Here is a 25181-nt window from a genome sequence, read left to right as displayed (position 1 = left end):
CTAAGGCAGGCCTCTCCGGCCGCGGGCAGGACAAGCACAGGGTGCCACGGAAAAGGCATCTCTCCTGGTCACTGCACTCCCGAAGCAAACACAGATTAAAAAAACCCCAAACCCACGACGGGACAAGTGCCAACTTTTTAACTCTCCGTCCCTGCCAGCCCAGTTCTTCAGGGACGCGTCCAGCCGGTTTAGGCCGTCTCCCGCCGGCCTCGCCTGTGAGGGAGGGGGCGGCGGGAGCCCCGCGGCGGCCGCCCCGCGGCGGCCCCGGCGGGATTGCGCAGGCGGGCCGGGCGCGTCAGGCGTACCCGCGCCCCGCCAGGCGGACCCGCGCCCCGCCAGGCCGCGGCGCCGGGCCGGCCCCGCCGCGGGACGCCGCCTGCTCTCCCCGCCAATGACGACCGGGGCCGTCACGGCGGCGCGTCACGCGGGCGGCCGCCAAGATGGCGAAGGTGTCGGAGATGTACGACGTGACTTGGGAAGGTAACGCCAGCCGGCGGCCTCCCGGCCGGGGCCGACCGACCCCCGGGCGCAGGGCGGGGACGGCGGTGCCCGCACCTGCCGGGTGCCCTCGGAGCCGCGCTGCGCGGCCGGCCCGGGGCAGGCCGGCGCCTGTGCCCCGGCAGCCGGTGCCGGGCGGTGGCGGTACCCAGATGGGGCCGGGGGGCGGCACAGGAGATTAGGGCGAGGGGGCCGGCGGTTCTGGCAGTTGCCGGGCTCCTCGGGCTGTGGGTGGCCGACACGAGCGAGGCGGTGTTGCCTGAGAAGCGGAGTTGGCGGCCTGTGGTTACCCCCTGGGCGGGCGGCGGCGCTCACCCAGCCCTCCCGCCGGCTTGTAACCGCCCGGAGAGCAGAGAGGGCCCCGTGTCTGTCCCCGGTGTGCGGCGGGGTGAGCTTCCCTGCTGGGATGCCCTCCCCCGGCGTCGGTACCGGCGGGGGCCCTCCAGCCGCTGCCACCGCTTTGTGGGGACGGACCCCCGTTTCCCCAGAGGACAGTGTTTGGCGTTCTTCCCACTGCTTCCCAACTGCCCCAAAATACTAATACAGCACTTACAGGAAAAAATGGCTCCTTGGCTGGGTCAGCGGTTTGTGTCTCAGTTCACCTTTTGGAACGCCTGAAAATTACCTGATCTTTTCCTAAAACTTGATGATAAGCATTTGTGGAGGAACTCCCAGAAGCTCTGAAGTGACATAAAAGTTTCTGAAAATCCTGCTCCCCAGGTCTTTGTAGCTTTCATACCTGTTTGATCACAATGATTTTTTTTTTTTTTTATAGCAATACTTTTTGTGGTTTACCTGGCGTTCTGAATGGTTCTTCTGTCATAAGCAGTAGGTGTTCAAATGTGAGTTCATACTGTACTTGAGCCCATTACAGTCTCCTGTCAGGAATAAATTAATGCTGCTTCATAATTTTGGCCATAAAGGGGGAACCTTTAGCTAGGTGGTCCAATACATTGCAAACATTATACAGTAGAGAAGATAATGTAGAAAGAAGCTCTGTGATCTTTATTTTTTTATTTATTTATTGCTAATCTGTGAAGAAATAATTGAGCAATAGAATAATTCCCTGAGCATAGATTATTGATTAGTTCGGTTTTCTAGGATGGGGATAAGAGGAGAAACATTGCATGGGATGTATTTTAGCAGATGTTAGTAGCTTGCCCATCAGAAATAGCGCCCATGCTGTCTTTCCTGCACCTTTTTCTAGAGGACTCCAAAACAGAATGGAATTTGAAATACTCCATTCTCAGCTCAAATTGCATTAATCTCAGAAAATATTTTAGCTGTTATTGAAGAAAATAGTGCTGTAACTGAATGATTAAGGATGAAGAAGAGGGCTTTCTTGCCAGTGTGTCTGGTGGTCGGTTTATAGGTAGTTTGCTCTGATATTTGGTTGCATCACCATGATGTCGTTAGACTAATTTAGCACTTTGGGAAAAGATTGGTTACCTGTTCTTTTATATCTCTTGTGAGAAGGTATAGCGGTTGTGGAGCTCAGCTTGGCTAGAGAGCAGGCAGGCCACTATACGGGAAGGGAAGTTGTATGGAGCATTACTAGTGTTATTGTTAGGCTTTCCCAAAAGTTGCTCTTAAAACAGCTGTGTAAAGAACTTTTCTAGTTTTTATTTTGCTTGAACAGAAATTGTTGCAAAAAGCAGAGATTTAGGGATTTTTGTTTCCTCCTGTTGTTCTCAGGTGGCAGTGATTGGAAAGAGAAATGAGATTTTTCACAGGGGAGGTAACATGCGCTGTGGATATGTTTCTGTACATTTAGCCCTAGATTGTTTTGGCTGAGAGTACTGCAGAGTTGGTGTCTTTATGCTCTAATGTAAAGGCTAGGTATGGGATGCTTAAGCTTACTGCTTTTGGACTTGGCTAATTCATAGTAAGGTAAGCATCCTACACTTGGAAATAACCTCCATGTTCTGTTTCCAAGAGTTTTGATTGACATTTGTGGCATTGTGCTAGGCGCATGGTTTTGCGTAGGGGTGTGCTAAACAGGAAATTTTTGGGGACTAGCTGGGGTGTTTTGTCATACCAACTTCTAAGTTGATATCCTCCGGTTTATGTCCAAATGAAAGACTTGGAGTGTAGGGGAAAACCTTGAAGACTTGTGTTGGTACAAGCAGCTGTCTGTGCTTTAGAAGCACACATTTAAAAAATTCTGTATTTTTTCCCTCTATTTTAAGAGATGAAAAGTAAAGTAAAAATGAACAGATTCTTGCAACGGACCATGCAAAGGCTGTTCTCTCTACTCCATGTGTACTTTAACAGATCCCTGGTGCAGTGAGGCTTTTCGTGAGGGAGGTGATCCCAGCAGCGTTGGGACCTAGTCCCTAGCGAAGAACTTGAACACAGCTCTAGGAATTGAATGTAGCTCATCTTGAATTTGTCTAAAACACTTAATTTCTATGAAAGCAGGTGTATGGTTGGTATTAATCTGAAAAATGTCCTTTATATACTCAGTCTTTTCTAAACAAGATGCTTTTTACTTACATATTGCTCGAAGATGAAACTGTGATTGGAGGTTAGGGAAGAAGAATAACATGAGGCAGATGAAATACAGTTTGTACCTTGCTTTGCTTTTTCACTCAGGTTCTTTGGGACAAAGGTGGGAGTTTAAACAGTGATTAAATTGTACGTTAGGTGAATGCATTGCACAGTTGGTTAGGAAAGATAACTGAAAATAACTCTGATTTCTACTGTTGGAGATGTTGTCTTTATTTCTTCTTTACTTTGTCTGCAGCTGTGTCTTGAGCTTTAAAGTGTATTTTTAAACCTGTGGAGCAGGAAAACCTCTCATTTAACTTCAGGATCTTGATCAGTGGACTTAGATGATCCAAACGTAGTTTCAGGGTGCTATTGTATTAAAAGAAATGCTTATATGTGGACACGCATCATATATTTTACAGCTTATTTGAGACTAAGGTGATATGTCGCTCCTTTTTTTGCCACTGTTGCTAATTATCCTGTAGAAAATGGCATTCTCTTTCCTGCTTCCTGCATATTTACAAGAATTAGAAACTACGTGGAGTGACAGGGAGCCAAGAATTGCAAGTCTGACAAAGAAGCATGATGTAGTAGTTTAGCACGTCAGTCGTAACTGGTGATGTGGAGACTCTTACAGGAGCCTCCTAAGCCATGTAGAACTTTATGGAGACTGTTCATAAATATTTAACATAGTTTCAGTGGTACATTAAAGATTAATTTGGCCCGTGAGTGGAAATACTTAAGAAAAAAAAAAGAAAAATACACCTGAATAACTTCATTTTAGGAGCAGGTGTTATAGCACACAAGTTAGCTTGCATGTGCAAAATTAGTGTGATCTGCAAATAAGAAGCAGTCGTGATAGTCAAGAACTAATAAAATGACAATTGGCTTTCACAGAAAATTCATCTGACATATTGTCAGAATTGGACAAAATAAACTAGGGTTTCTTTTATTTCTCTACCTTGCACAGAAGGATAATAGCGTTAACATCTCAAACCCAGCTAGAATGAAGCAGTGACTTTTGGCAAGTGATAGACGGGCTTTCTGGAGATCTTTGAATGCTGTCATGGCAATTCTTGTTCCAGTCGATAATTCTTCTTCACTGGATATCAAAACCAAAAAGAGAAAGGGATGGCATATTCTCTAAACTAGATTTCTTTTCATATAAATTGAAAACAAGTGAAAAGAACATTTTGGAAGATTTTGAATAGCTCATGATGACTGTTGCTTAAATTACTTAAGTTTTCTGTATCGTTGAATTAGTATTGCCATTTTCTGTGTTAAAAATGGCGCTGCTTAAGTAGTGGTGTACTACGAGTTTTTGTTACATGTTCATGTGACACTTTTTTCAAGGAATTCTTTGTAATTTTTGAAAATATAAAATGCTTTATCAGATGAAATTTAACAGTGTATATATGCAAGGCCATTTTCTTGCAAATGTATGTATCGGGGAACATCATATATAACAAAGAAAATCCCAAATGAATTTTAAAAGTGAACACTTCTATCTTTAGCGTCTCTAGTCGTTAGAGTCCACTTTAGATGACAAAATTGGTTCCTTCCTACGACTTAGAAACTGAATTCACATTTACTTTGTATGGAAAGACTTGAGGAAATAGAAAACAGTCTAACATTTTACCTCTGTCATAATTTGTGTGCAATTAAATGTTGGTGTGGTGTTTTTGTTGTGTTCCGTGCTGTGTTTGTTTGCTTTTAGGTATTCCTAATTTTTAGTTGTCATCAAAGGGACAGATCAGTTTACTCTGTATTTTATATATGAATTTATGGGATTACAACAGGCAAAGGTGAGATGCTGGGATTTTAGTTGAGGCCACTTTGCAAGCTGAGTTGCTGCGGTTAAAGGCAGCATCCGCAGTGCCCAGCTGAGCTGCCTTTGCCTGCACCTGCACAGTACCGGTTAGGCGTCCGGGTAAGGATAGGGGTCTGGAGACCCGCAGAGAGCAGTTGCCAGGCCATTACACTCCCTGTGCCTTTAGGTCAGCTGTTGAATTGGTGGATTTGTGGGTGTTTTGGTTTGATTCATATTTTGTAAGATGAGAGTGGCTGGAGCTGAGGTGCGGTGGAAGATTTGGTGTCTGTAACAGAAGAACAATACTCAAATGAGCTGTAGAAGTATAATGGTTATGGGATCCCTGAGTGACTGCTGGTGGTAGCAGTTGTTAAACGTCAAGGTAATGTTTTGCAGTATGCAGTGTATGTCTCTACTAATAGGGGTAACTTCCTTCATTTCATCAGGTGCTTTTAGATATCGAGGGCTTGAAAACTATGATCCCTCTAAACAATCGAAGTGTAAGTAATTATAAGAGGATTACTTCATATCTGGTTGCTTAGGCCAAATTAACTGACGCCTTAACAGACACAAAAATAAAACAGGTTATTTCTTTTGGCTTCCTGTAGACTGCTTGCATGTTTTTAGGGAACAACAAACATTGTGGCAAGTGCGTCTGCTCCTTTGAACTTGTAATGTTTTGATTTACATGAGCAAAGCTTGCTAATTTAAGAGTAAGACTAAAACAAATGTGTCAGTTGCTCGGGACCAGCCTATATACGTGACAGGAGTAATTGTAATTAAAACTAGACATTTCTTTAACAATTTTTTTTTTTCTAAAATCCCCAATTGCTACCACCCAGCCTTGTATTACGTGCTGTATGTAGATTTGCTTCCAAGAGTTAAATTATTACTGGCTGACTCTTTCGTTAGCTTTCATAGTAAAAAATTCATTGTTTGACAACATTATAAAAAGCCTTGCGTAAGTTTTACTGCCGTTTTTAGCATTTTCTTTCTTCTACCTTTTACTTAAAATTCAGTATTTCTAAAACTAACGAGCCTCTCGATAGAGTCACATGAATGAGAACATTTATTTCTACTTTGTTTTTCGGTCATCAGCTGACACGCTGTTCTCTGTCCTGCAGTTTTTTTCCATCACTGTAAATGCTGTATTTGGGTGATGAATGGTAGACGTGCGTTCTGTTATACATAATTCAGACACTATTCCATTTGGAATCACGCTGGAATGGAGGCATTGATAATTTCCAAGTAAATGAGTAGGTAGAAATCAGACAGCTTATTTATTTTTATGGATTTAGCTTGTCAGCTTTTGTGAATGTTTGTGTTCTCTGACATTCTTGCTGTCTAACTTTGAATTTCCAGGGACCATCATGTGTCTAGAACCATTTAATTTTACCCATGCATATGAAATGTAACCCTGTGGTGGTTTTGGTTGAATTTCAAAATACAAAATGTAGCACAGTAACAGTCTTATGAGCGATCCGAGATCACTTCAGGTAGATGGAAGAAAGTTCAGTGCTTAATTTTTACTGTCTGTTATGTTAACTATGCATTTTGAAGTGCAAGAAAAACTGACAGCATTTAGATCTATCATTGTGTTTGTTTTTCCAGCTGTTGTAAAGTTTAAAAAAAATATTGGCAACACTTGTCATGGTACCTTCATATTAGTAAAGCCACTATCTATTAATGAAAACTATTTTCCGTAAGTTTCCTCAAAATTTGTTCTTGTATATGGAACATCTACATGTCTATAAATGTATATGTGTATATAAAATCACATTCTTAGCAATTGCCTGACCCAGAGGATAAATAAAACCTAGGCTAGGTAGTGCTCTCTAGCTGACTTCATATGTATGCCTGCTCTCTTGGAGATCTGATTCATAGTAAATGTACTCTTGAAACAAAAATCCTAATGCTAAAATAAACTGTCTTTTCTATCTTACCTAGATAAACAGTGACAATTTTTATACTTTTGGGCACTTCCCTGGTGTAGAAAGCCTTCACTTCCATGTCTGCCTTTCTCGAGGCTCCTTTCTGTAGGAGCGTGTAGATTCTTTTTAGAGTGGAAGTTCACAGCATTTTGCTTACACTGATAAATGTGAGCAGTGATTGAGTTATCGTAGTTTTTCTAATACTTCAAGTGAAAATTTATTCACCTGGAGCAGAAATGCAGTTTTAGTACTGTTTGTAAATGTGTGAAACTACTTGGGAGAAATCTCTTGTAGCCTATTTTTCCTAACCATGGGTAATGTCCGTTAAATTCTATTATTTATTGGATAACTAGGTATAAGGTTTTTTTACTGCATATGTTACTAACCTGAGAGACTGCAAACTTAAAAGTTGAATTGATTATATTAGAGCATGAGAGCATGAGTACGGTTTGTGTGACACGGTTTCAGAGGTCTGATACACCAATCTGTTCTCTGGTAGTTTTCTAATATTAGTAGAAGTCACTTTTTTTACATCTATTGCTCTCTAAACCCATTTTTCATATGCATATTTTCCAGAAATAAAATTCAAATTCCATTACTATCTGGAAATCTCAATATTTTCTTTTTATTTTTTTCTCCCCTTTGCCCTCAGATATGCGTGATAAAATGAGGAAATGGAGGGAAGAAAACTACCGAAACAGTGAACAGATAGTGGATGTTGGAGAAGAGTTAATTAATGAATATGCATCTAAACTTGGAGATGACAGTAAGTAAACAATCATTATTTTTAAAACTTCCATTATCTGATTTTGTTTTCTCTTTTCAGCCTCTATTTTGTACTTCTGTGTTGCCTTTCTGTATCTGCTGATGTTGATGAAATATATATTACTTTCTTAGCCTAATAGGCTGCCAGAATTCCTAGCTTTTATTTATTTTTCAAGTATGGGCTGCAGTGAAAACAGATGGAAAAATTACTTACTAGAACTGTTAGTTTGCTAGATTAGTACTAAGACCATTATGTGAAAACTTAGCGTGAAACTGTTATCTAGCTGTCATTTGACTGATTTTCTGTTCTGCAACACCACGGCAAAAATAGAAAAGTGTCTTTTTATAACAGAGAAAGCTAGTCCTTAATCAAGTTATACATACTGCAGGAACTGATACTCTGTTTTTATTCTAACATTACATTTGTGATATTATAGTTGAAGGTAAGTCTAAGTTTCCACTATTCATGAAATTATTATTTTCAGGGGATTTTAACTACCTTATACTAATATCAGTAGACAGAAGCTTGGATATAACATTTCATACTAAAAGAGAATTGATCAGAAACATCACAATACGATAGCACTCTTCACTATAAGCATAAAATAAAAAAAAATATAACAAAATGCTATCAAGATTGTATAGGTTTGCATATTAATCTCATACAGGTTTTTATTTTGATGTTCATTCTTTCTTATTTTTCCCTAATTTCAGGTGATTTAATATAGACATTCTTTAATACACTTCTCTTGTAGTTCTTTAATTTTATTAACTGCTGTTATATAGCCACAGTAGTGCATTGTATTTACTAATAAAAGTTACAGTATTTGATAGGATTTTGTTCAGTTAGTTACCTTGTTCAGTTAGTTTAGTAAGTTAACTTTAATTTCAAATACCCGACTTCATACAGTGTTCCAGGAATTAAAATCCACATAGTCATTTTAGAAAGACACTTTGCCTCCCTTTCTTGTCAGGTGAGGAATCTTTCAGTATTGAGTTTGGGGTTCTGCAGATAGGATTTGTTTTATATCGATGCTTTGCTATGGTTCTGTCTTGCACCCTCCGAGCTCTAATTCTGTTCTAGAGTTCTTTCTGTTGTAAGGAACTTGGCCACTGCAAATGTTGTGCTTTTTTGGATATAAATACATGGATCATCTACCCAAAGTATCACGTATGGAAGACACCTCTATGCATAGCAGTGAGTCATGAAGTGCGTTTGGAGATTCAGTGCTTGAAGAAGATACTGCACTGTGAGGGGGTCTTGCACTGTAACCATGAGGAACATGCTTGTTTTAAGACTGCACGGGTAGGCTTAATACACCCACCTGCAAGAGAGTTGTCGTAGGTTCCCTCTGCTTTAGAAGAACTCTGAGAACTAACCTTGATTTTACTTTCTTCTTACCATGTTGCTAGTAATTTGAGAACTGTATTTTAATAAGAAATTGTTGAGGAGCTTGATACTACTCTCAGATCTTACCGATGCCTTTCTGAAACATTGTTCTCAATAATACAGGCTGAGTCATTCCTTTCTTGTCAGTGCTGAGTTTGTCCTCCTTTCAAGATAGATGTACTTTGTTCTTTTGTAAACTTGGCATTCAGGATTCATTAGGTAAATTAGCTGCAATGTTCCTGAGGTTTTTAGCAAATGCATAGAAGTATCTGAAATTTATTTACATATTTGCATTCTGTTTATTTTTTTTTTTAAAGTAGTATCAGAATAGCAACTGTATACAGTTTTAAAAACAAACAAACAAAAAACAAGAACCAAAAAAACCCCAAACACCTATAGTAGACCTAGAATTCTTTCTTGGGTAGTCACAGAAGGTGAATGAGTTGTATATGATGGATGTTAGTCTTTTTGCTTCACGTGTTTTCAGAAAATACCTGGATATTACAATGGCTAATTTCAGAATGCATATAGAAGGGAAACTAATGAATGCAGTGGGGTAGATTATTTGGGTTTCTCTGTAACTTGCCTCCTCAGGTAGAAGACATCCAATGTAATTGGGAGAAAAAAAAGATTTTTATCATTATTAGTGTTTTTAAAATAAAAATAACTTATTGAATATTCAGTCTAAGGGGTGGGGATACCATTATCCACATAATGATTTTAATGAAAAGTTCGGATTTTCTTATGGACAATCAGTAGTCCAAAGCTATAGAGTTGGACTTCAAGGTAGAGGAAGACCACCTTTGGCGTTTTTTGGATTTTTTTTTTTTTTTTTTTTTTTTAAGCTTGAACAAGAAAGCCCTAGTACAGATCAGAAAAACACGTCCCTCTGGACTGGATACTTGATTCTTTTACAAGTGTTCTCTTACCTAATATCTGACACTAACCTGTGCTAGAGTTAGAGTATCGAAGTAGAGGTTTGATCGAATGGGGAGAGCAATTTCATAAACTATAAAAGCATCTTATTCTTGTGTTTAGATTCTGTTTTTTAAATATAATATATAATTTATATCATGGTTATGTTATCTGTATTTTGTCTGTATGTATGTATTTTTACATTCATGGAAAAAATGTATACATTATATAATAAAAATAGAATATGTGTCTTATAAATAGTTCTAATGAGGAAGAGGGGTTACAGGCAAATTAATGCCTGTTTCTCTTCTTTTGTATACTTAGCAAGAAATATTGGAAATTCGTATCATAGAAACTATTTTTAAAAATGAGAGGGCCTCTGTTATTTTTATTTTATATTTTATTTTTATCTTATATTTTTATTTTGGAAGACATTTGCTTCTGTTTCAGTTCTGTGAAATATTGGGTGCACCTGATTGGATTTACATGAGTTCAAAACACTTAGTACTTCTAATACTCACATTAAATGTTTCCCTCTACTATATCCTCTCTTTTCTGCAACTTGTGTAGCTATGCTGTTAAGTTCTTTATGTTCAAGACCTCAGTAGGCCTACAACAGAGATAATGTAATCTGTTACTGATTTAGAGAAATCGTTCAAATCTAGGAAGAAGACAACATTTGTAGGACTTTCAGCAGTGAAACAGTTAAGGGAAACTTGGTTTCTTTCTAGCAGAAATGGCTGTTCTTCAGGTCTCATCAGAGAGCAAGTCCTAATGGGGATCTGTTTAGAAGACTGCAGCTATAATGTTAGGAAAAGCAGAGAATTAGAGCTTTTTTGCCTTTCAAGATGTCAAAAGGTACTTTGTTACTAAAAGCAATAAAATTGCTTAAATGCGTTTTTAATTAATTCCAGCAGTTTTTTTAAATGTCCCTGTTTCAGTAGTGATCCACAGGAGTAGAAGGGGAAAAATACACATACAGAATTCATTAATCTTATTTACATTGTAGGTGTTTCCCATTATCTTAAAAAAAATCAATTATCTGTATTTAATGTCTCTTTTGTGTCCAGTTTGGATAATATATGAACAGGTGATGATTGCTGCCCTGGACTGCAGTCGAGATGATTTGGCATTGGTAAGTTTTCAAGTTGACTTTTCCCTCAAACCTTAAGTTTTCTTCCTGGGTATCTCTTCCAGATAGTTCTTTGGACAGTTACAGGATATTCTGTACTCCATAGCTTGGACTTGTAGAATATCTATCGAGAAACACACTGCTGGGAAGAAACTGCCTCCACCCACCTTCTCTAATGTGTAACTTTTGTTTAGACAGATCATGTCTCTTCCAATAGCCATGAAAATATTTACAGCTACTCTGGTATGGGCTGAATGTCAAGAATAATATTGACGTTGCCAAATTGTACAGAGAGTGTTTGTTTATTGAAAAACTCTCAAATTATACTGGTTTTTTGAATGTTTTGAGGTAAAATGTCCTGTCATGCATATCGTATTATATGTCATGTTGGCTATCATCAAAGAAAGTCATTGACATACTGATGAAGTCTTCAAGATGAATAAGGAGCTGGACTGCATAATGTGTAAGGAAAGGCTGAGAGATCTGGGTTTGTTAAGTCTTGAGAAAGCTAAGAAGGGGTTTTATTGCTATCTTTGAATCTGTACTAATGGGATGGTATAAAGAAGGTGGAGACAGATTTTTGTAGATGTGCAGCAAAAGACAAGTGTGAGAGACGTAAACTGCAACAAAGGAAATTCCAATTAGATATTAGGGAAAAGTTTTTAACAGTGGGGTTAGTGAACACTTTGGGACAAGTGGCACAGAGAAGCTGTAGAATCTCCTTTGGAGATGTTCAGAAATGGATTGGGATATGGCCCTGCACTCACTTGGAAGCTGGCTCTGTTTTGAGTGGGGATTTGGAGCAGGTGACCTCTGAAGGTCCCTTGCAATCCAAATTATTCAGTGATTCTTGATAAAAATATTGTTAATGGATATTTGGGTTTAGCCAATTTGTATGCAAATTTATTTGAATTATACAAATAACAATTAAGATAAAATGAGTTTATTTAGAACTGTAACACCTGTTCACTAGATTAAAAATGAAGAAACACCGAAACAAACAAAAAAACCCAACCAAGCTTAGCTAATCCTTTAAAGGCAGCAACTGAAAAAGGCACGAGTGTGTTTTGCAGGCAAATTTTAATAATCTTTTCATCCCTCTTTCACAAAACGCTGGTGAAAAAAGCCATGAGCTTGTCTTGTGCCCTGAAAGCCAGCAAGCTCGAGCTTACTCTAAGTAGAAAGAAAGATATTTTCAGGAGTCCGGGTCTTTCATGGGGATTACTCTTCCAGTGCCTTGTTCTCTGTCAGATGGCAAAATACCCCATAAAGTCTTTGAGCTTCATGTGATGTCATTTGGGTGAAACTTAATGGTCTGTGATATACAAGAGGTCAGACTAGAGGATGTAGTTGGGTGAAGGGCAATTTGAAAGTAGGCAGAACTAGACAAGTTTATCTTGCATCCCATATGTATATGGTAAAATGGAGTATGCTGGAAAACACAGCACAACACGCTGAACTTGTCGTGAACCCACTGAACTTCCCTTTCTTTTGTTCCTCAGAAGAAAATACTGTTGTAGTGTGGCTGTCTGTTTAAACAAAACCAAATAGACTTACTGTTTAAATAAATGTATTTCTGTTTTCTGATGTATATCTAAAACAGTTTTGGTCTTTATTTTCAGGGTCTTTTCAGGAAGACTTTTACAAAATTGTTGAGGGAGCCAGCGTTGAAAGATCAGTTGTGAAACACTATTTGTTTTTACTAACCCTGGCAGGGATTTTAAATTTCAGTTTCTGTGCCCTTTAAGGAATATTGCTTGAGATGAGGGAGTGCAACATTTCATACGCAGCTCAGAAAGGAAGTTAAAAGCTTAGAGGGAAACTTAGGGGTTTTTTTATTTTTTTTTAAATTTGATTGATTTATAATAAAGAAGTAGTTAATTCAAACAAGTCAACATCATAGGTGGTTTTTTGCTACAGCTGTAGCCCCAAAGTAGACAAACAGCTTTGGAACTTCAGTTTTTTAGCAGTGAGCTTTTGACAGCTGTGATGCATTTTGCTTAGGGGGATAGGTCTCATCTGCTCCAAATGAGGAGGCTGAGATGGTTTTCAGAGTCATTTATCTGACTGTTTTTTCTTTTTCTTTTTTCTTTTTATTACTGCTATACTCTCTGTCCTGCACAAAATGACTATGCATAATGCATGCCCCTACTGCAATCAGCCAGTTCTTTCGTACGCCTGTATTAGTGAAATCAGCTACTGTTGGCAGGCACTTGCACTACCGGTGTTTTACGTGCTGAAGTCCAGGTTTACATTTCTTTGCCTTTGTCAGACCTTTAAAATTAAAAACCTATGTGATTAAAAAAATCAGAAAGCAAGTTAACTGCAAATTAAAGTTTCCCATACAAATGAGATTTGCCATTGTAACTGCTGAGTTTCTGAGAGAATCTCGAAAGTAGCTTATTGACATAGTGTAGAACCAGTCCTCAATAACATTGGGGATTATGGGGATTACAGGTTAAATTTAAAAAGAGGACATTCAGCGCTGCTGTGTCCAGAACATTTTGAAGATATAGGTAGTGCAGTTTATTCATGCACTTCTGTTTTTGAAAGTGTTGCAGTGAATTGTTCATGACTGTCTCACAACTTTTCATGCCACTTTATTGTGTCTGATGTCTTAATCTACAGGAGTTTATTTTGGCCTTCTGGCTGCTGTAGTCGGTTGGATAATGATCATGTAGTCAGATCTAATATGAATAATTCTGATTTTGTACGACTCCTGCACTTGAGTGCTACTTCATCAGCTTTTTTTATACTGTCAGTGGCATTTTTCTAGATGTAAAAGTCCATCTGCAGATTGTGGAGTTTAGTATTATTGCAAATGCTACAATTTTTGACATGTAAAAATTTTATTGGAGGAAAGCAGCTCATGTTTTTATACTGAAAATCACTGTCCTTTGGGATTCCCAGATCACTGGGCCACAGGGTGAATTTATTGTCTGCAAAAGTTCTTTTTAAAATCTAGAAGGTTGTACAAAAGCTGGAGTGAAACTGCTTTTCTGGAGTTTTATATAAGTTTTCCTGTCTCTTAAGAATGTTCACAGATTAGTTCAGACCTCATGTAATGTGCTGCTAAGTACATGTAGTTTTTTATGACAATTTGTTGTCCAGAGCAGCAACGGTTCACCTAGACATCGCTCAGAGTGCCAGTAAACTGTTTCTTTACTAATCCTGAGTCTTGCTATGTGAAATTGCATTGTTGAGACCTTGGTTCATTGGAAACTAAGATGATCATGGTGAAAATAATTCTGTGCTTACTTGAGGCTGAGCATTACTTCTTTGATTACTGTTTCCTTTCTCTCTTCCTTCTCTATTTTTTTGCACCTGAGAGAGATGTGACTATTTCTCTTTGCTGTGCTCTAGCAACCTGTTTATCTACAGAAACAGAGAGGGAACTTGCTAATTTTTACTGATTTGCTTCTGTATTTTTCCTTTGACCAGTGGACGTGGTGAGATGGAACAGATTAAGTAGATAGGCCTCTGCTAGAACCTTAGGGCTGAAGAACAAGTTTATAAGCTGAGCTGTATAAAAAAATGCCTGGAGAAGGAGGGTTCTGTCTGTAGCTTTTAATGTGATTCAAACCACTGGTCTTTTTGAGAGCCTGGGGACTGTCCTGCCTCCCACCATAATGAGACAGCTACAAATATTGCAATGCTATCTAGCCACATTCATGATATGGTTAGAGTTAGTTTGCTCTGGGGAAGTTGTGACTCAGTCCCTCTACCAAACATCCTTTTTCCTCATCCGGAGGAATCTGCCTGTGATGAATTCCTTTTATCCAGCCCAGGTGTCTCATTGATTTCAGGAGTCAGAAGCTATGCCTTTTCTGCCAGGAGGCTCAACCCAAGCCAGTGACAAACATTTGCTTTGGATTTCAAAGTTTTATTTTAAAAATAAACACAGAGCATAGTATTAGCATAGTTTGTTCCATTGTGAGATATCCATTTATTAAAGAAGTATCACATAAGCTCTTACCGTCTTTATTTTGTTTTTTACTGTCTTGTGTTATTATGAGGCAACTAAGTATACTTCAAGTTTTAATAGTATCAGAACTGTTTTAGTAGGTTAGTTTAATTTTCTAGACAAATAACTATTTCCAAGAAGGCCTGACGATCTAACGACCTATATGGAAGATATTTCTTAGAATTAGTCTTCTAACAGACAAAGTTTCAGTTTCTGAGCTTTTCTTTATCAATACATTTTATTGCTTATTTCAAAAATTGGTATTTGCTTTTACTCAGAAGTGCCATTTCAGGTTGTTGAATTACCAGCCAAGGACTTTTTTGTTTTCCTTCCAGCTTCTGTGTAGATAATTATATTCATAATAGTATTTTTGGTTTTATTTGTATAGTTTTGTCTTCAGGAACTAAGGCGGCAGTTTCCTGGGAGCCACAGAGTTAAACGATTGACTGGAATGCGATTTGAAGCTATGGAAAGGTAAAACCTGAATTTAAAAAAATGTACTTTCTGTCTGGAAAGGTGCTTGCTCTTTCTTAAAAAGAGATTCAGGCACTATAAAAATACGGCAAAGCAATGCTGGGCAGTTTCTTTACAGAAAATAATGGTGTGCATGATCATAGTATAATATTTAGACATTTTTATTGCATTTTTGCATGTACTATGCAGTGTTATATTTTTGCAATCTTCCCATCAGACTTCATAGATTAAAAAGATCTCTTACTCGACAGCATAAGTCATTATACAGTAAAACACTAGGCACTTTTTTGGCGAAGTCTGTGAGGTATACGTTTCATCTCACAGAGCTAGAGCAGCATATGAAAATCAGTGCCAGCGTGTTTTTGCCTTCATTGTTCTCCTGTGCTCCTAATTACCGCAGGATGTAGTTCTTTTCCCTTGTTTTCTGAGTGTGGATAAATCCAGCAGAACTTAATAAGGATTAAATCTATAGAGTTTGTTATAGAAACAACTCAAAAAACATATGGAATAGAATGACAGAACCTAAAAATCAGACTGAGCTTTTTGAAATATCCTATAGAAGTGTTATAACATACTAAGTTTAACAGGAATTATTAAAATCATGAACAGCTTAAAATGTTACAGCTTTACAAGACAAATTACCTCAGGGCTTGAGGTTGACCTTTATTGTCCACCTTTCTCCTTGGATACATCTTTGATAACATTTTGTTCTAAAGCGCTTGTCTTGGGTGTTGAGAAGGACTTCCAGCTTCCAGTGACTTTGAATGCTTGCAAATCTGTTCCATGCCACATTCTGCATACAGAATTGGTGAGATTTGGAGCCTTTGGGACATCTTGGTACAAAGGAATTAGAACTTAGAAGTAAACCCTAAATGCTTTTTTAAACAAAATTATTTATTTAGATGTACTTCATCCATTACATTCTTGCAAAATTAACATTGAAAATGTTATTTGATATGAGCCACCAATGAATGTCCATTGCTTGGCTTGAAAAGAGTGGATAACTGGACTCCACAGCCACAGGAGCAGTCTCGAGGCAACTAGATGTTCCACATTTCACACTCACTTTATATCAAATGCACATTCATGAAGAATTTCCATTAAATTTAGCTCTCTTTCTGTCTTCATTTGATATAGGGTAGGAAGACAGTGAGAGAATGGCAGCAGATTTCCCCCCTTCCTGAAACCTATTCAGAAGTGCAAAAGATCATAATTCTGTTTAGGCTTATGTGACTACGTTGAAGATGTTATTGCATGGGAACAGATCTTTGTGGGAGATGACTGCCGCACAAACATTATGTGTTGTTTCAGCACTGAAGTGCTATTGAGCCACAGTTTTCTGAAAGCGCTTATAAAAATTGTCTCCGTCAAGTTAGATCCTTGAGATTGGAATATCAGGGGAGCAGAGGCATTAATGAAAGCTGAGGTTTCAGCTTCATAGATTTTCTCCAGAAGTCAGAGAATAAAGGGGCTTCAGCTCTGGGTGGTCTTGAACAGGAACCCATCTGCAGGTGTTCTAAGCCATGCCCTGGAGAAGCCTGTCTCTCTCCACTGACTATAAATGAAGCCTAGGGAGACTTAGGCTGGAGGGATCATATTTTCAATTGAAGAAGTGAGCTTCTTGTGAAAGTCCAAGTGACTTCTAGGATCTAGGAAGGATCCTGCCTTCCCCAGCAGGAAGAGGATACAGTGAAGAACATGCCTGTAGACTGAGACATCCCTGTAGACACTTGCAAATCAAAAGAATAGTATTCTGGAACTTCACCCTGTAAAGCTGGGGTTATGGCCATCATGTTCAGTCTTGTAAAATACATTTGATAAAGTAGCAACTAACAGAGAACATGAATACAGCATTTTACAGCACGTCTGCTCAAGTCTGTAGCAGTCACCTTCTATTTGTTTATGCTTTTGTGCTTCCTTTCACATTTGTTCTCATACCTTATGGTAACTGGACTGGACAGTTGAGCTATGCTAATGTTAGCAGTGCTTAGGGAGCAGTGGGAGTATGTAAATGGGTGTCCAAGGTGGGAGGGGGATGTGTAGCATCAAAATCAATCAGCAGTACCTCTGAAAAACTGGTTGTCAAACTATACATGAAGACACAAAGTATGCCCTAGTTATGTGGTGATAGCACAACAGCTGTGTAGTGAAATGTGTTTTGAATTGAATTATTTGTCCAGTTTGGGTCATGTACATAACTAGCTGAACACACAGATCTGTTTCCCAGAAGGTTTAAAGCATTTATAGCAGCTGGAGTAACCTGTTTCGAGCATACTTTAAATAGCAGAATTAATTAAGAAAACCTATGTAGTGATGGTGGAAAACATTTTCTTTCAGATTTATGGTATAGTCTAAGGGTGGACTCTTGTGTGAATCCCCCCAGTTTACTGTATGTGGCTGCTTATACTTCATAAAATCATAACAGAAAAAACTTACATGAAGTTTTAAATTACAACAACGAAGTGAAAAGTCATTATTTTGGATGGCCTTTCAAATTTTGGGGTTTCTGTTTCTTGGGAGAGGTGAAAGGGAGAGTTGGGATGTGATAATTTGCTCTATTGGGTACAGAAAAAGAGAGAACAGACAGGCGAGTAAGAAATTGGGTGTAAAATCTATAAGTTGCTGCTGAAACAGTATTCCATGAAGCAATTACCATGTATTTTTTTAACTTGGTGACATAAAATACTGCTGTTCATATTTAGCACTCACTCAAGAGAATTTTGTATGAATATAGTTTGCTTAAATATATTCGGTATAAAAAGTGCAGGAGGGTTATTAACTATTGCAAGGACAGTCAAAAAGTCAGGAGTTCTCTCTTAGCAGAAATAGATGTGAATATTTTCTTTGAACAGGTATGATGATGCTATCCAGTTATATGATAGAATTTTACAAGAAGATTCAACTAACACAGTAAGTTTAAAAGATTTTTCTGAACTGCAGTGGTTTGTTTGTAATTGTGATTACATTTTGTGGGTTTCACTATGAAAAAATGTGTGCCTGTATTACTGTATTTGTTTCCTTTAGTTTCCTATAACCTGTTACCTTCATTAGAACAAATGAGATTTGTTTCATGATGAGAAGGCGTGATGTAATACATGCTTGAACAGTGAATTTAGAAGACAGGATTATAACTATTAGATTGTGCCTTTCAGCTTTTCCATTTTCCCTGAATATTCAGTATTTAAAGGACCAATATAGCCTGCCATGTGTCTTCTGTCTTCCTAATGCTTAATCTTGCTTAAAGATTAAGCATGAATACACTCAGGTAGTGCTTGAATAGCAGTTATTTTGATTTATTGTCTGGGACACTTTACTAGTTTTTGCATCAAAATGCTATAAAGCTTGACAATCATATAAAAAAAAAATCTGAGACAGACTGTACTTGTCTTCTAAGCATTTTCTGAATACTGGTTGTGTAAGCCACCTTGAGCTATTAGATGCCAAAATGAAAGTCTAGGGAAACTTGTGGCAATATATTTTCATGCTTTTTTTTTTCCCCACAAGGATAAAACTAGAAATACGCAGAAAGTATGGAGTTTCAAATTTTTATATCACATGTTGCAGAGTCAGTTAATTATTATTAATCACTGTCTGTTTGAGGGCATATGTTTGTCTGTGTTACTTGGTCTTGAGGAGCTGGTTCTCTTTATTGGGTAAACTTTTACGTAGGTGTAATACTTAGGCTATTGCAGATGTTTTGGCAGTCTCGTGTAAACCTTCCTTGGTGCGTTTTGAATCTCTACCTTTCTTCAGTCATCTTATTTAATGTGGTCAGCTATTCAGAAGGGGAAAACACACAGAAACACAGATAACTAGGGTATGCCAGAGCTGGGTATAGATGAAGTGCCATCACTTAAACTAAGTAAACCATTAAACCCCCCCCCACAAAACAAATTAAAAAAAAAAAACAAAAAACACCACCACCACCAAAAAACACCCAAAACCACCAAACCAGAAAATTATTTTCAAGGCAACACATCTGAAAACGTTAATACCAAGTTAAGCACTCATATGACAGTGGTAGATTAGAGTCTGTGTCTTTTAGCAGTGATAGAACTCCTATTTTTTGTGCAAGGGTGAAAAGAACTATTTTAATTCTTCACTCTTATTTTTCGCTCTCCCTACAACAGTACTACTTGAACTGTGTTCTGCGAGACAAATGTAGGTGATCTGCGGTTGTCCTTTGAAAGTCTATAGAGTTTTTGAGTAGAAGTTTGAGTACAAGGTGCATAGCTGCCTGCAGTAAATGTTGGTGGATTTTATCAGTGTAGGGCCCAAAGAGTTTCAGAGACACTAAGTCTTCAGAGTCGTGTTAAAACAAGATGGAACCCATCCACAGTGAAGGCACAAGAATAGGTCACCTAGGTGCACATTTTAGGACCTTTTGCTGAGGCCAGTGGAAGATGGAGCACCGTATTACAATGACTTTTGTGGACCACAGATCTTTGAAGTGTGCATTTTTGGCAGTTCTACTCTTCAGCTGTCTCAACAGGGCTAACGTCATCTCAGTGGTTTGTTGGATAGTTTTATAAAACAAAATGATATATTTAAATAAGTAATATGCATGACTGTTACCTAATTTGGATTTCCTCCTTAACAAAATCATAAAGATCATAAAATGGTAATAGTTAGAAGCATAAGATGTAAATATTAGAACAGCTGCATGATCTATTTGATTTCTTAAGATCTGAGAACAGAAGTGGAGTGTTAAATGCAAAGCAAGGGTTCCTTGCTATATAACTATAGAATAGGTTGACTAGGCCTTGCATGTGAAGAGTGAAAGTTAAATAGAAAGTTTTGATAAATTGTCACGTGCAGATTTCTTTGTGTCTTTTACCTGTTAATTATTTCCATGCACACATGTGGCTGCTGTAGGAAAATAAATATTTCAAGATTTTAAAAAATAAACTGTTGTTGAGTTTGTCTTGGCACTCACCTTACCTTATAGCGATTTCTTCTGGTTTGCTGACACATGGAGTTGCTTATATACATTAAACATTTTGGCAAGTGCTGTAAGTGAAACACAGACATTTGTTCACACGAATCATGTAAAAATCATACTTGCATTGACTGACAGTTTAAAATAGAAGCATGGAAAAAGCTTTTTCAAAAAATTATTTATTTTAGACACCTAACAGACTTTTCCATTATGAAAAGTGAACTTTGAACTCAAATTATATAACGGACATTTACACTTTCGGATGAGGTTTTGTTGCATGCAAAACTGAAATCAAGATAACAGTAATTATTCTATTTCATTTGTTAGGATAGAATTCAAAGTACTCTTTTTAAAAGGTGATAATCTCTCCATGTTTTATCTCACTATGAGCTTACTTGCTGAAAAAGATGACTCATTTGACAATGGAGCAATGTTAATGTTGTCACTTCAGAGATTGTGTTTCATTTTTCAAAGCATGTAGGCGTTGAGCAAGAGTCTGTCTCTTCTCTGAAGAGTTTAATATTAATGAATGAAATGTGACTCTTGTGAAAAGCACAACTTGTGTGCATTTTAATAGGATAGGAATGGGAACCTTTTCCATTCTTGTCCATTTTCGTTGAAATGAAGGCTTATTAGAGTTGTAGCTGGCGGATTACTCTGTTGTTAAGGCTGCATAACATTTTCCATTGTAGTGACTTTTTTATTAATTGAAATTTAATGTAGTATCCAATTGAAAATCTTTATACTGGTGCCAAACAGTGGCTGAGTTGTTTGTAGATCTTCAGATAAAATGCTTAGTCTGTTTCTCAGAACAAAATAAGGCGGGACATTGTTTTGTTTTGTTTTGTTTTTTAGCAGGGTTGGTAGAAAGGACTTTTTTGTTTGTTTTTGCTGTTAATGTATTTCATTGAGAAGCCCTCATGCTGCTCTGCTTTGGAGGAAAGCCTTGGATACCAACAGGAAAAGAGCTCTTGGTAGAATGCAGCTTTTATTATACTATGAGAAAAACACCCAAACTGGCTAAGTTACAGGCATTTGAAAATCTTCGCCTAATGTTCTCAGTAGAGACTGCTGGAATTTTTATTAAATACATCTTCTTAAAATCCCGATTGTATTGAGCATGATCTATTCCAGGCTACAGAGACTAAGCAGGACTTCCTTGCAGTTGCTCCTCATGGCTGTAGGGCTGTGGAAGAGGGGCAGAAAGTAGGGAGACGCCTTTCTTTTCTGAGGCGCACCCAAGCGATGAGCAGGAGAAGGAAAAAACCATCCAGAAAGGACTGAATAGACAGAGAAGGAAGCAGAACTGTGAGGACCAAAAGAGAGAGGGACAGGTAATGGAAGGTTAGGTGGTTAGTTAACAGGAGAGGTCAGGTCAGATGTAGCCGTGCAGCAGGTGGCTTGAAGGGTGGGTAGGAGATCAGAACAGAGGGATTTGTATTAACATTAAAGTCTTGCCCCCCCCCTCCCCCCCCCCAAAAAAAAAATCACATTTTGCCTTGAGGTACTGTATTTTCTGCTGTCAGTAAATAGCTTTGAGACCTGCTGGTGAAATATTTCTTATTCTCTGTAGTACCTGGTGTGTATTACTTCTGTCAGTAACTGTTTCGGCTCTAATAGTGAAGGCATACACCATTTGAATGCTGCAAGTAACCAAACTTGTAGTTTTACAAGATGGAATTTCTGTTCTTTCACTAAAGAAAACCCAGGTACACTTCATACCTTCTGGAGATAAGGCTGAATGCTCAACCACGCTACTTAAAAAATGCCAGAATCTGCACGCCCTTAAAATGACTGGTAGTCTTCTGAAGTAAGTAGTTATTGTTTGGCGGTATCCTATGTAAATTCAGATAATACAACGACTAAACTTTGATAGAATTTTGTAGTATGAGATGTCATGCCACATTCAAACTCTAGGCATTTTTGTATCGTAAGATGATCTCCACAGTGTTCTCAGTATCTTTATTAGTGTTCTGGATACTACATTAGGGATCATGTTTTGGATGGATTGCTTGTGTAAAATTCGGTAGGAGATTTGCATGGAATTGATATATCCATATTTTCTATTTGATACTTAAGTCCTCATTTCTGGGAATGGAGCTCTTGCGTAAGAACCTTACAAATGGAAGTAGTATCTTGAATGGTTTTTTTCTCTCATTTGTCCCACAGCAGCCATGTGAGATGAAACAGTACTGATACTTTACATAGGGAGAGCAGAGGAAAGCCTAGCTCTGCAGAATTATTTAGGACTCTGTTCTTAAGCAGGCAGTTAGCTCTCTGATTTTGCTATTGATTACAATTCTGTAATGAATATTAAATGAGGAATTTTTAAACTATGTGTACGTGTCTATATCAGATTAAGCTGAATGCCTTTGCATTATTTTACCCTGGCAAAGATTCTGCTTTTGGGGAGCAATTTGAATGTAAACCCATCTATTTTAATTAAATAGCTAAATATTTTTGTCAGTTGGGCCCTTCTCGAGGTGGCCTGTCCAGGAGTGCAAAGGAGATTGATGATGAGAAAGGAAATTTTGTTCATGTGTTCAAGACTTAGGTTGGTGTCTAACCCACTCCACTGTCATCCTAGTGCATCTGCAGTTTCTCCTGATTCTTCAGTTCAACCATCAAGAAGATTGCAGAGCACTTGGTCAACACCGAGGGAAAGTAAGATAAGGCACAAAGTTCTGCCTTAATTCTAATCCGCAGAAAATCTGATGTCTTTATTGGGATAATTCTGCTGTTTTTCTTACTGCTTTTTCAACTAAGCTTTTAATACAACAAGACACTGTATATGCTTGCTTAGCTTAGGGCATGTGGATAATCTCATTAACTTCATGGGTCTAGTATTATAATTGTGTGAACAAAGAATTAAAAATAGAATTTTCGAAACAAGATAGTGTTCTGGGTGAAGCTGTTGTCTTTCAGGGTTTGTGAAATACTTCACTAACAACTCTTTTGTTTATGGGAATGGGCAGGAACAAGTGTATGGTCAACAATATGGTCATATGAAGTTACACTTTCCCGTACTATTTTGAGATTCTTTTTCTAGCCAAGCTGGACATGTTTCAGAAGAGGCACAAGAGGTGGTTGAAGACATGTGGGAATCCAGATACTAGAAAGATTCAGAGCAAAATCTTAGTATCATGTAAATAGGCAGCAATTATATATCATGAATATCTGAGTTCATTCTTCCTAGCATCTCTTTCTATCATTGTGCATTGCTACCATCTTGACTATATAGGTAACTTTTTTTTCCCAGTTCTTTATCTCTGTCAAATAAGATGAGAATAATGAGCACGAAGTCTGAGCATTGGATATCTATTTATATCAGTGATAATTCTTTAAAACTCCTGCAGCAGCTGTGCATTCATTTTGAACAGACAAGAGACCTCCCATTAACTTCTTGCAGATTTGTACATTTATCTACAGGACGCTTTAAGTTTCAAAAAGGAGAATTGCTCACCAAATGAAGTATCTACTAACAGAGGGAGTTTTCTGAGATGATGTGTCTATGTTTCGTTAAATATGTTGCTAGGACTGCCAGGAAAGACACAACTAGTCCTAAACTTAAGTTTGTATGGTGGTACTTTTAAAGGGAGTTGAAAAAGATAGCTTGGCACTGCGTCTGATACAGGATGGAGTTGGTGAGAGGTGTGAAGAGCTGCAGCAGCTGTTTCAGATAGTCCCCAAGGAGGATGGATGATTAAGCTGGGGATGCACTACATGGATCCTAAAAAAATGTTTTCTTCTTTTGACAGTTAGAGCATCATTTACCTTTGCTAGGTTTTTGCTTCTTGTTCAGTCATGATCAGTGAAGTGAGAGAGCAGAGTACATTCCAGTGTTTTTCCCATGTTTTACTTTTGTGAGTATAACACTTTAAAATGTTGGTGGAGATTTTTGTCCCTTGAAATTATGTATTTGAGAACATAAGAGCAGCTGTACTGGAGCTGTGCCAAAAGTCCATTTTGCTTGTCCAGTTTCTGACAGTGACCAATAGCAGATACCAGGAGAAGTGTATAAGAACAGGGCAGTCATATAGCGTGCTCCGGTCTCTTCTGCCAGTTTCTATTCATCTTCATGTTACGGTTTTCCTGTGCCAGAAGTGGTAACTGTTTTTAATAGCTCTTAATGAAATTTCTGAATTGTTTTGGGGTTTTTTTTACTGCTTTTTGAACTGTATAAATTTGGTTGCGTGTGTCTACAACATCGTACAGAAATGAAATTTCATCTTTTATTCATGTATTGGGCAAATCTTCCCCCCCCAATCCTTCTGTCTAACAATTTTGTTTGATACCTCTAATTCATCTGTTACTGTCAACAGTTGTTTTCTGTTCACTTTATTCATGCTTATGATTTTAGGGATCTTCTGCATTTTTCTTCCCTCTAAGCTGGCAAGTCCTAATCTGTCCAGCAGTTCTTGTTGCCATTCTGTGCCCTGTGCCTGCTGCTGTTCTGAATATCCTTTCTGTTTTTTTTTTTTTCTATATTTGGATGAGGAAGGAGAGGACAGAACTGCAGTCAGTATTAAAAATGCAAGAGCATTATGGAATTATACAATGTCAGAGTGATGCTACTGATGTGTTCTGTTCTGTATTTTTTTCTGATAATTCCAGCATCACAGTGTTGTGGGTTTTGGTTTGTTTAAGACCTCTTCTGAATATTGAACTGACATTTTATAGAACTGTTTATTGCAACTCCAGCCTCTCCTTCCTAGCTGGGCAAATTCAGAGCGCTTTGCTGTGTACATTAAATTAGTATTGTTTTACCCTATATGCAACCCTTTATCTGGATTAAATTTCAGGGGCTGTTTTATCATGCTGACATTCACTGTTGTGAATGCTGTAGTTTGCAGTTGACTTTTGTTCTTTACAC

The 25181-nt window shown here is 38.1% G+C and overlaps 1 protein-coding gene across 2 annotated transcripts in view; it reads left to right on the top strand.

Annotated features, from left to right (window-relative positions):
• The first annotated feature begins 391 nt into the window (after positions 1-391).
• EMC2 (ER membrane protein complex subunit 2) overlaps positions 392-25181 on the top strand; it is a 45727-nt gene continuing 20937 nt past the window's right edge. The window contains exons 1-6 of one of the 2 annotated variants that reach the window (XM_076329232.1): positions 403-480; positions 1274-1340; positions 7382-7495; positions 10870-10934; positions 15284-15369; positions 18222-18279. In XM_076329232.1, coding sequence (XP_076185347.1) covers positions 7384-7495; positions 10870-10934; positions 15284-15369; positions 18222-18279 — 321 coding nt within the window. In that variant the 5' untranslated portion in view covers positions 403-480; positions 1274-1340; positions 7382-7383. Of the gene's footprint in view, positions 481-1273; positions 1341-7381; positions 7496-10869; positions 10935-15283; positions 15370-18221; positions 18280-25181 lie in introns of both variants that reach the window. The other variant, XM_076329231.1, reaches the window with a different exon arrangement.

Source organism: Aptenodytes patagonicus, chromosome 2 (genome assembly GCF_965638725.1).
Source record: "Aptenodytes patagonicus chromosome 2, bAptPat1.pri.cur, whole genome shotgun sequence".
NCBI classification, from domain to species: Eukaryota; Metazoa; Chordata; class Aves; order Sphenisciformes; family Spheniscidae; genus Aptenodytes; species Aptenodytes patagonicus.
The sequence above is the reverse complement of the archived record's forward strand: the minus strand, read 5'-3'. Positions and strand labels throughout refer to the sequence as shown.